At 42.5% G+C, this 10,719-nt stretch overlaps 1 protein-coding gene across 3 annotated transcripts; it reads right to left on the reverse strand.

The window, feature by feature from the left end:
* Positions 1 to 1,104: 1,104 nt before the first annotated feature.
* On the reverse strand, positions 1,105 to 10,270 carry LOC138664371 (interferon regulatory factor 4-like). 3 transcript variants are annotated; one of them, XM_069751016.1, is made up of 9 exons: positions 10,134 to 10,270; positions 6,843 to 7,066; positions 6,506 to 6,689; positions 6,282 to 6,346; positions 4,388 to 4,469; positions 3,931 to 4,035; positions 3,229 to 3,621; positions 2,163 to 2,278; positions 1,105 to 2,079 (listed from the first exon to the last, which is right to left on the reverse strand). In XM_069751016.1, exons 2-9 carry the CDS (start codon positions 7,017 to 7,019, stop codon positions 2,005 to 2,007), a joined length of 1,197 nt encoding a protein of 398 aa, XP_069607117.1. In that variant the 5' UTR covers positions 7,020 to 7,066; positions 10,134 to 10,270; the 3' UTR covers positions 1,105 to 2,004. The 3 variants fall into 3 exon arrangements, with proteins under 3 accessions (XP_069607117.1, XP_069607116.1, XP_069607119.1); XM_069751015.1 differs by having other exon boundaries at positions 1,453 to 2,079; positions 10,096 to 10,225; XM_069751018.1 differs by having other exon boundaries at positions 1,860 to 2,079; positions 6,843 to 7,022; positions 10,134 to 10,215.
* Positions 10,271 to 10,719: the final 449 nt, after the last annotated feature.

The following is a 10,719-nucleotide window of genomic DNA, read 5'->3' on the forward strand; positions in this document are numbered from 1 at the left end:
TCAAAATGCACTTTGGAACGAATCTGCTGGCCGGCAGATTCGGCGGGCGCACTGCGCATGTGCCCGCCATTTTGCAAGATGGCGGCGCCCAGGGAGAAGACGGCCGGACGGACACCGGGAGGCCGGGTAAGTATAAGGGGGGGGGGGAGATGAGGGCACGGGGGGGGCGTCGGAGCACGGGGGGTGGCATCGGAGCATGGGGGGGTGGGATTGGAGCACGGGGGGGCAGCCACACTGCAGCGGTTCTGCACCACAAACCGCAGTAAAACCCGCAGATATATTTTTCATCTGCGGGTTTTACTGCGGGTTTGACCTCACAATGGAGGTCAATGGGTGCAGAACCGCTGCAGTTTTGCAAAAAGAAGTGACATGGTACTTCTTTTTTACCGCAGCTATTCAGCGCGGCTTTTTTTCCCGATTCCCTCATCATGTGCATAGTGGTTCCTGTTTTCCATAGGGTACAGTGTACTGTACCCTGCATGGAAAACAGCTGCGGAGCCGCAGCGGCAAAATCACGGCGATTCCGCAGTAAAAAACGCACTGTGTGAACATGGCCTTATAATATAATCAAACAATGGACACAAACAACAGGCGGTTTTGCCATGTGGTTCTCTGCTCAAGACTGTAATGTGTGACCCCAGCCTTGGGAATATAGGTGCTAGGGAATATCTAAGGGGTTGATAGATAATAGGAAAGAGAAGGAGATCCAGCTCAACGAAGTAGTGAAAAATCCATAGTTTATTTCACTTAAAATATAGTGAAAGGACAAAACATCAGCATACAAAAAAATATTATAAAACCAAGGTCAACGCGTTTCCGGTGACTAAGCACCCTTAATCATGATTAAGGGTGCTTAGTCACCGGAAACGCGTTGACCTTGGTTTTATAATATTTTTTTGTATGCTGATGTTTTGTCCTTTCACTATATTTTAAGTGAAATAAACTATGGATTTTTCACTATTTCGTTGAGCTGGATCTCCTTCTCTTTCCTGTTCGTCTACGCCCTGACACAGCGGTTCCGTGCTCCGAGCTCTTGGGAATGTCGGTATGGTGAGCTGGATTTTGTTGATAGATAATACATACATGAACTTGAAAGGGCGTCTATAGATAATAAAAAGTTATTCAACATTTTAATATTTTGTTTATCAAAATATTACAGATTTCTGCTTATTGTCAGCGAATAAAAACATTTTTTGCAGATATTCATGTCATGCACACGTTTCCTGAGCAAAAGCAAATATCCAAGCATGCAATAAGTAAGGGGACAACTTACTTGTTTTCTAAATGCCTCTTCCACCCAAAAATAGCAAAAAAAATCTACAGTCTGCGAGTCACAGTAATAAGCTGTAAAGCTACATCCCCACAATGGTTATTTGGTGAGTTGAGCTTTTTTTACATGCCTTTTTGATGTTTCGGCTTTTGTCTCTTTTTTTTTTTTTTTTTTTTATATTTCCTGGTATTTGACAAAACTTTACAGTCATGTGTGGATTACATGCAGATTTTCTGCATATAATACAATTCAATGGGGAAAATCCGCACATAAAAAAATTCAATGTGGAAAATCCGCACATAAAACGATGCATCCGAAAGAGAAATTGACATGTTGGGAATTTCAAACTCGCACTGCAGGTCAGTTTACGCTGCACAAAAAAAGCACAGTGGGCAGGAGATTTCTATAAATCCCATTCACTTGGCTGAAACTGTAAGACGCCAAGTTCTTTTGTACAGCGAAAATACACAGGAACAAAAGCTCACCAAAAACTCATAGTGGGAAGTTAACTTTAAAATTTCAGTTGAGCCATTTTCTAAGTTATTCCCGCCCCAAGGAAAGCTGGGTCAGACCCAATATTACTAACGTTACAGAGCACCCAGCTATCTTACATAAGGACCTTAATGGCGGATATACTGGTTATCACCCAGCTTTCCCACAATAAGATATAACTAAGAAATGTGAAGGTTCAGCATAATGAGCTGGATCAGGATCAGTCGTTCCGTGCAGGGAGACTAGTCAGCCAGGGGGTCTTTCCTCAGTTTTCTTTTTGCACTTACAAGCATTTCTCGGGCAAACACCGGCTCCACCTATGAATATGAAAGTTCAGAAAATTCAGACTGGGGGCACGTACGTGACGTGTCACCATGTATACCCCATATTGTATACTCACATGAGCAGTTATTAACTTTTTAGAGCTCGGTGTTGACCCTGGATATTCCTCTCCGAAGCAGAGCTGAATCTGATACTGGGGTTCAGGACCTTTGTACAGGACGTACATCTGAATCTCTACGAGAGGTTAAAGGGAGAAATCTCGTAAGTGAAAGACAGATCTCACGTTATTCTAGTCCTGGGTAAGGGGGATTTGTTTTCGTCTCCTACTCCATGATAAATAAGGAAGAATGCATCTGGTATCCTGGTATTTCAGCTCCCATTGGGAAGTGTTGGTTAGGGGATATCCACATATGGGGACCCCTCTTTATCAGACCTAAAGTAGCTGCATCCGTGTTTCATCAGTGTGACACATACCGGCACCTGGGAAGCAGCGGTACTGTTCCCGCTATTCTCCGGCGCTGGGTGCTGAAGACCGCTCTCATCACTGTCCCCTGCTCATGCTGCAATCAGTGCTGGCAGAGGACAATCTTGAGAGTTGTATTCAACTGGTAACAGCGAGAGCAAGCGGCGGATGGGACTACTACTGCTATCAGCCTACGCCTGCTGCCACTAATAGCAGAGAGAGATACTATGCGGCATCTAATGGGGAGTATTCGTCAGCCAGCGCCTTGCTGAAACCGATAGCTGTGGGTTGCAGCCCTCAGCTGTTAGTTTTGCCTGGCTAGCTATCAAAAATACAGGGGAACCCATGTCATTTTTAAAAAAATATATATTTATTTATAGCGCAGGTGGTGGCTGATGAATACTCCCATCAGCTGCCTCCTGCTCTCGCTGTTACCAGCTGAATACAACTCTCAATATTGTCCCTTGATAGCGCTGATCACAGTACGAGCAAGGGAGAATGATGAGAGTGGTCTTCAGCACCCGGTGCCAGGGAACAGCGAGAACAGTACCGCTGATTCCCAGGCACCGGTATATGTGATACTGATGCGGTAAACGGTTGTCACACTTATTAAACACACATATCTCTGTTTTTTCCAGTACTGGAAATATCAGGAGGTGTGCAAGAGCCCCAAAGCAGCACGAAAAAGCAGCAAAAACACTACATGTGAACAAGCCCTTACCATTCATGAAGTGTTCTATGTCCAACACTTTACACGTCTTCTCTCTCTCCAGCTTGTTAGGCTGGTCAGTATTGGGAGCCAGGGGGCCACTCCAGTAGACGCGCACCTGGCATTGACGCTTTATGTAGACCCCATCAGGTGCCACCCACAGGAACACCCCTTTGTCCAGGTGCAGCAATAACTTCTTGACGACGTTCTGCATCTCTGGGGATAGAATGTCAGGCAGCATCTGGGGTGGTGGAAGCAGAATATCCTCCAGATGGTGCGACGAGCCCATGTTATGTTCATGTTCGGGTGATGCCAGAGGGATAATGCGGCACCCCTCGACTGTCTGTGTGGTGACTTCAGTCACCAGTTTGCCCTGGTAGTAAAGGCGGACATGTAGCCAGTAATCTGCGGCAATAAAACAAGGTCAGTTTTAGGACGCCTCCTCCATCCATTCTGATCCTGACAAGGGGTCTATGTACAGAGGAGTAAATTAAATCTACACTGCATGAAGAATAGGTAACAAGTTCCACACCTGCCATGTGCCATTTATATATTGGTGTCTTCTTATGTGACCATAGGTCCTTTAGGCTCTCAGGCAAAAAGGCTAAAGAAATTAGCTATTTCCGCAGCACCCATAGCTACACCCATATAGAAGATGCATATAAAACCCATAAGATATATACTCCAACTACTGACATCAATGGCACATCTCACCTGATGAAGAAGGTGATGATGAGATGATAATGTCCTTTTCTGAAATATCTGCTACTTTATGATCAGTGTTTTGGGTCCTTAAGATGACTGGCGGAGGCAATCTCCCTGGGCAGGAAGGAAAGTAACGTACAAGAGACAACATTACTAATGGGTTAAAACCATTATCATCTTTCAAGATGAACAGAAAACAGTTGCCATACTACCAAAATCTCTGTCCGTATATCCTATAAAAGCATAAAGATGTTCAAGATGAGGGTCTCCCAGCTGCGAACCCTGCTCTATGAATCAGAATGGGGTGCTGCTTTGGCAAAGCAAATCTGTCAGTGCCTTCTATGGATGGCCATTCACTTGGCTAATGAAGAGGATATGTATAGTCAGATATGGTTTCCCTTGGCAATTTCAGGAAGTTGTTGATACCAGACCCTGATGGCTTCTATCTAAATGGGGGTTGTCTCACCTCCTTCCATTGGGGTGTTAAACGTTTCTAACGGCAGAACTTTGGAGGAACCATCAAGACCTTGCATCATTTCATTCTCCATCTATATATGAGACATATAAAAAAAAAAGATTTAAAAGAATGAAGAATAAGATCCAAAGCTAAAAACAGCAAAATGTAGGGAATAAACCAAAAATTGCAGGGAGTTAAAGGGCTGGTGTGCTATATATTGCTTCTTTTATTATTGTCGATATTTAGCCCTTAAGGTCCCAAGACATCCTTGTGCCCCCACCTCTTACCATCTCCATCCAAACCTCATATATTCTACTAGATGGTGGCCCGATTCTAGCGCATCGGGTATTCTAGAATATGCATGTCCACGTAGTATATTGCACAGCCCACGTAGTATATTGCCCAGCCACGTAGTATATTGCCCAGCCACGTAGTATATTGCCCAGCCACGTAGTATATTGCACAGTCACGTAGTATATTGCCCAGCCACGTAGTATATTGTCCAGCCACGTAGTATATTGTCCAGCCACGTAGTATATTGCCCAGCCACGTAGTATATTGCACAGTCACGTAGTATATTGTCCAGCCACGTAGTATATTGCCCAGACACGTAGTATATTTTCCAGACACGTAGTATATTGCCCAGACACGTAGTATATTGCCCAGTGACGTAGTATATTGCCCAGTGACGTAGTATATTGCCCAGTGACGTATTATATTGCCCAACCACGTAGTATATTGCCCAGTGACGTAGTATATTGCCCAGTCACGTAGTATATTGCCCAGTCACGTAGTATATTGCCCAGTTACGTAGCATATTGCCTAGTGACGTAGTATATTGTGCAGCAACGTAGTATATTGCCTAGTGACGTAGTATATTGCACAGTCACATAGTATATTGTCCAGTGACGTAGTATATTGCCCAGTGACGTAGTATACAGCACAGAGCCACGTAGTATATTGCACAGCGACGTAGTATACAGCACAGAGCCACGTAGTATTTTGGCCAGTCACGTAGTATATTGCCCAGCAACGTAGTATACAGCACAGAGCCACGTAGTATATTGCACAGCTAAGTAGTATACAGCACAGAGCCACGTAGTATGTTGGCCAGTCACGTAGTATATTGCCCAGCTATGTAGTGTATTGCACAGCCAGGTTTGTCACAAGTTAAAAAATAAACATATACTCACCTTTCCGAGGGCCCCTTGTAGTCCACGGCAGCTTCCGGTCCCAGGGTTGGTATGAGCGCAGGACCTGTGATGATGTCGCGGTCACGTGACCATGACGTCATGGCAGGTCTTTCTAGCGCAGGCGCGCAGGGCCTGTGATGATGTCGCGGTCACATGACCGTGACGTCATGGCAGGTCCTTTTCCCATACCATCTTTGCCACCGGAACCTGCAACGGAAGATGCCGGCCGGCGCGAGCGACTGCGGAGGGTGAGTATAGCAGGTTTTTTTTTTGTAATTATTTTTAACATTACATTTTTTACTATTGATGCCGCATAGGCAGCATCAATTGTAAAAAGTTGGGGACACACAGTGTTAATAGCGGCGGTAACGGAGTGCGTTACCCGCGGCATAACGCGGTCCGTTACCGCCGGCATTAACCCTGTGTTAGCGGTGACCGGAGGGGAGTATGCGGGCGACAGGCACTGACTGCTGGGAGTAAGGAGCGGCCATTTTCTTCCGGACTGTGCCTGTCGCCGATTGGACGCGGCAGCTATGACAGGCAGTTGGCAAGACCAATCAGCGAATGAATAACCGTGACAGAAGGACAGACAGACGGAAGTGACCCTTAGACAATTATATATAAGATTAGGCAGGGCAGTCAGTGATGAAGGTGAAGAACCTTGAAAGGTGGAGACTGGTTATACATGATGGGTAGTAAGCTGTATTTACTTTGATCATGGGCATTCTTGGTGGTTCTTCTCTCAGTTTCTTGATGGCTTCTTTGGATCCCTCATCTGAAACACAATCAGTTCTAAAAAGTTTAGATAACCAACTGTAATACGTGAATGACTACTTGTTATTTCAAGTTGACTAAACTTTAGAAATTGTTCAAGAGTTCCTAATCAAAAGCAGAGTCATCTCTGTAAAATATATGTCCAAAAAAGAAGACTTACAGTTTGTTTGTGAAGGATCTGACAGAATAGTATAGAGTTTATAGGGTTCACCAAAGTCTTGGCCGCTATCCATGACCTCCTTAAAATCTGGGCTTTTGTTCAGGGCACATCGCAATCTTGTCTTCCAAACCGAAGGGTCTTCCTTGGCTCCTTCTCGAAACTTTCCCTTATGAATTGCCCAAGCCTGAAGAAGTAATGAAACCACTTTATATTATTTGGCACCAGAGATAATCAGGCAAGGTATTTAATTTACATACCTTCCGAATTATTCCAGACCATAATAGTATAGGAGCAAGCTCCTGAAGGTTGTACACTCCAGATTTGGTTCCTGTCTTACCCTGAATAAGGCTGCATCTTCTTCTTCGTTGTAGTTATGTTTGGCTGCGTGTTTCCATGGAATTTTGAACACTGTCTTCTCCTCATTTTCCCATCGAAGACCGGGATATTTTCCACTGTCTATCTGAAGTATGAGCCACTCTTTCAACCTCAAAGGAGCGGTTCCTTTTTCACTCATCTCCTGGCCAAAATAATCAAAATCATCGAGTTCTCCTCTGTTCGGACCTAAGAACAAGTCAGCAAGAATGAAAAGGGGTCCAAGATGGACAAAAAACATGGCTGTTTTCATCCAAGTACAGCATTAGTCCAGTCCATGGGTTGTGTGAGCTCTACAGAAGTGACTGAGTGACCTACAATGCCACACACAACCTGTGGACAGGGTGGGCACACTTTTTAGATGAAAGCAGTACCCCTGTTGTTTTTCTAAATTTGTATATCCATTTTTATATGTCATTAATGTTTAACAGATAATGGTTCCACCTTCAAAGACCAACACCTATGCTCAAAACAGGGGTCTCCAGACCTATGTGCTGCCTGGTGAGACAGCTGGAGGGACTCCCCCCACACACACATTCCTACCTAGACCTTTTAGGCTGCCGTCACACTAGCAGTATTTGGTCAGTATTTTACATCAGTATTTGTAAGCCAAAACCAGGAGTGGAACAATTAGTGGAAAAGTATAATAGAAACATATGCACCACTTCTGCATTTATCACCCATTCCTGGTTTTGGCTTCCAAATACTGATGTAAAATACTGACCAAATACTGCTAGCGTGACGGCAGCCTTATTGTGGAGGTTCATGATGAATACGCATTACTACATTACTCCTAGTTCTCTTTTCTCAATTTCACATACTTATAATATAGAACTAGGTGGACTTTTCTCTAGAACCAAATAAAAACTACAGAAACTTTTCATTTTCTAAACTACCTCTTTTTTTATTTCTCTCAGCATTTCTATATATAACATCTCAACCTTTGCAAAAGAAGCTCCATCCAAGCTCTCTAGACTATAGTTTCCTCTTTCTAAACCCTCCTTGCATGACGTTCTTCTTTTCATGTCTTCTTTGCTTCCAGCAAGTTTATTCCATACTCTCCTCATCTAATTATAACCTGTTTTTCCTCTCTAGAACTTTTATTGCCTGCTTTCTAATACCTTATATTTCTCCAAAGCTTTTCTTCACTTTACAACCTGCCTTCCATCTCACCAACATTTTCTATTATCTCCTTAGGTGTCCTGTGGATCCTCCCATTTATCTTCCCTGAACCTATTTATTTTTTATCAATCATCCTCTTCTATTATCTAGAACATTTCTAACTTGTCTCAAGAACTTCATTTTCTTTATTGTCTCTTCGAAGCCTAAAGGTGACAATACACATTAGCTAAAGATAGATTGATGGTCAACTGAGTTTTCCACTTTCCACAAAATGGACCCCTGGATCCTCTTCGTTTGTGGTTCAATACTGGGGTGAATTGCCCTGACCTGATCCATTTGAGGCTTCCTGGATCTTCAGACTGAGAATACCAGTATTGGTGAGATGACACACCCTATCTTTTGCACATTCCCAAACTACTGCAATTGTGTAAATTAATAATGCCAGATTGCTCACCTCCCCGGGTCCAGTGCTGACTTCCCATCACATTCTTTCAAACTGGTCAATTACACTGGGCAAAATAAGAACAAACTTTCTGGGAATGTTCTTTCAGAAAGCTTTCTCATGAGATAGGGTCAGAAACAAATTCAAAACACAGTTAACTTAGTCCCAGACCATGATGTTCTTTCATCAGTTGGCTAAAAAAACTCAATTTCTTTATCCATATCCTTCTTTTTACCATAGAACTGCCATTTCATTAACCATAAACTTTCCTTGACTCTTGAACCTGTTTTTTACCCTCGAGCTTTTAACCTTTTTTTTTAAACATGCAAACTTCCATTAACAAAATGTCAACATCTTTATCCTCAACCTTCCCATTTACCCTAGAGCCTTTATTTCTGTATTGCCAATTTTCTATTTACTATAGAACCTCCATGTCTTTATCCACCACCTCCCATTGGCCCTAGAACACATTTCTTTAACCTTCCTTTACTCTAAAACCTCCGTGTCTTTATCCCCAACCTTCCCTTTGCCCTAGACACATTTATTTATCCCCAACCTTCTATTTAACCTTATACTCCTTTATCCACAACCTTCCCTTTACTCTAGAATCTCCATGTATTCCTCCACAACCTTCCACTATCCCCCAAACTTCCATTTCTTTAACAACAACCTTCCATATAGCCTAGAACCTCCATTTCTACATCCACAAACATTTCTTTACCATAGAACCGTCATTCCCCAACCTTCTTTTTACCCTAATATTCCTTTATCCACAACTGTGCCTTTGCCCTAGAACATTTTTTTCTTCTTAACCTCCCATTGGCCCCCAAACCTCCATTTCTTTATCAACAACCTTCCCTTTGCCCCAGAACTTGTTTCGTCATCCCCAACCTTCTTTATATCTACTCTTTTTTTTCCACAATCTTCCCTTTACTCTACAACCTTTTCCTTCTCCACAACTTTCCATTTGCCTCCAAACCTCTATCTCTGTATCAACAACCTTCCCTTTGCCCTGGATCATTTCTTTCTCCTTAACCTCCCATTGGCCCCCAAACCTCCATTTCTTTATCAACAACCTTCCCTTTCCCCTTGAACTTATTTCTTCAGCCCCAACATTCTTTTTACCTACTTTTTCCAGAATCTTTTCTTTACTCTACAACCTTTTCCTTCCCAACAACCTTCCATTTGCCTCCAAACCTCCATTTCTTTATCAATAACCTTTCCTTTGCCATGGAACATGTTTCTTCATCCCCTTCTTTTTACCTTAATAATCCTTTTTCCACAATATTCTCTTTACAACCTTTTCCATCTCCTCAACCTCCCATTTGCCTCCAAACCTCCATTTATTTATCAACCTTCTATGTAGCCTAGAACCTGAATTTCTACATCCACAAACTTCCCTTTGCTGTAGAACCTTCATTCCTTTATTCACAATTTTACTTTTGCTCTAAGACTCCTATTTCTTTATCCAGAATTTTCCTAATTTCTCTCCAGAACCTCATCTTCTCCATGCAATCTCAAATTATGTGTCTCTAGAACAGCCCTCATTTTTGCTTAGAACTTCCTTTCCTTTTCTCTTGAACATCACCTGCTACTTTCTCTGTAGAAGCAATGTCCCCCCCCCCCCCAGTATGACCATTACCCAATATATTACCTACAGACCCCGTCTTCATGAGTTCCAGGAGATCTCACCTGCAGAGTGTCGTGTTTTAACACACGTTTCTTCCTTTTGTACCTTCACTCCAGATTCAGTTCTCACCAAATGAACGAAAAGTGAAACTGATGATCGTTACTTTCAGTTTCCAACTTCGCAGTAGGTAGAACAAGAATCGTATCTGCTCTGACTTATTAATAGGAGACAGCCAGGAAATTGTACACATGTTGCCCCCAAAGGAATTTTTTTACATACTGATTTAACCCTTCATACATTATCTATGACTATAGTAAAAAAATAATTATATATCTGTATAGAATAAATATTACAATAATAATAAATGCAAAAAAAATATCATGAAGGTGGAGCCTAAACAGGAAACAAGTCTGAGAACATGGGAAAAAAAGAAGTGACTAACCCCTGGGGATTGGCCGCAGGAGACTTGTAGCTTTTGTGTAAACACAACTTGCCAAAAAGAATTTACAAGAAGCCACAAAGCTTATAATGTTTTATCCGAAGGATTGCAGAATCTAGAACAATATTTCTACTATGAAAGTTTATTTAGTAACTATAAATATACACTACTAAAATGTTACATAGCAAGGTTAATAAAATGCATTTTTT

This window comes from Ranitomeya imitator, chromosome 2 (genome assembly GCF_032444005.1).
Source record: "Ranitomeya imitator isolate aRanImi1 chromosome 2, aRanImi1.pri, whole genome shotgun sequence".
In the NCBI taxonomy this organism is placed as follows: domain Eukaryota; kingdom Metazoa; phylum Chordata; class Amphibia; order Anura; family Dendrobatidae; genus Ranitomeya; species Ranitomeya imitator.

Excerpts from the sequence above, each read along its gene's own strand:
- LOC138664371 (XM_069751015.1), bottom strand. Across the intron at positions 4,470-6,281 it reads CAAGAATGCCCATGATCAAA|ATGGAGAATGAAATGATGCA; the intron begins GTAAATACAGCT and ends TCTCATATATAG. Across the intron at positions 3,622-3,930 it reads ATCATCACCTTCTTCATCAG|ATTACTGGCTACATGTCCGC; the intron begins GTGAGATGTGCC and ends TTATTGCCGCAG.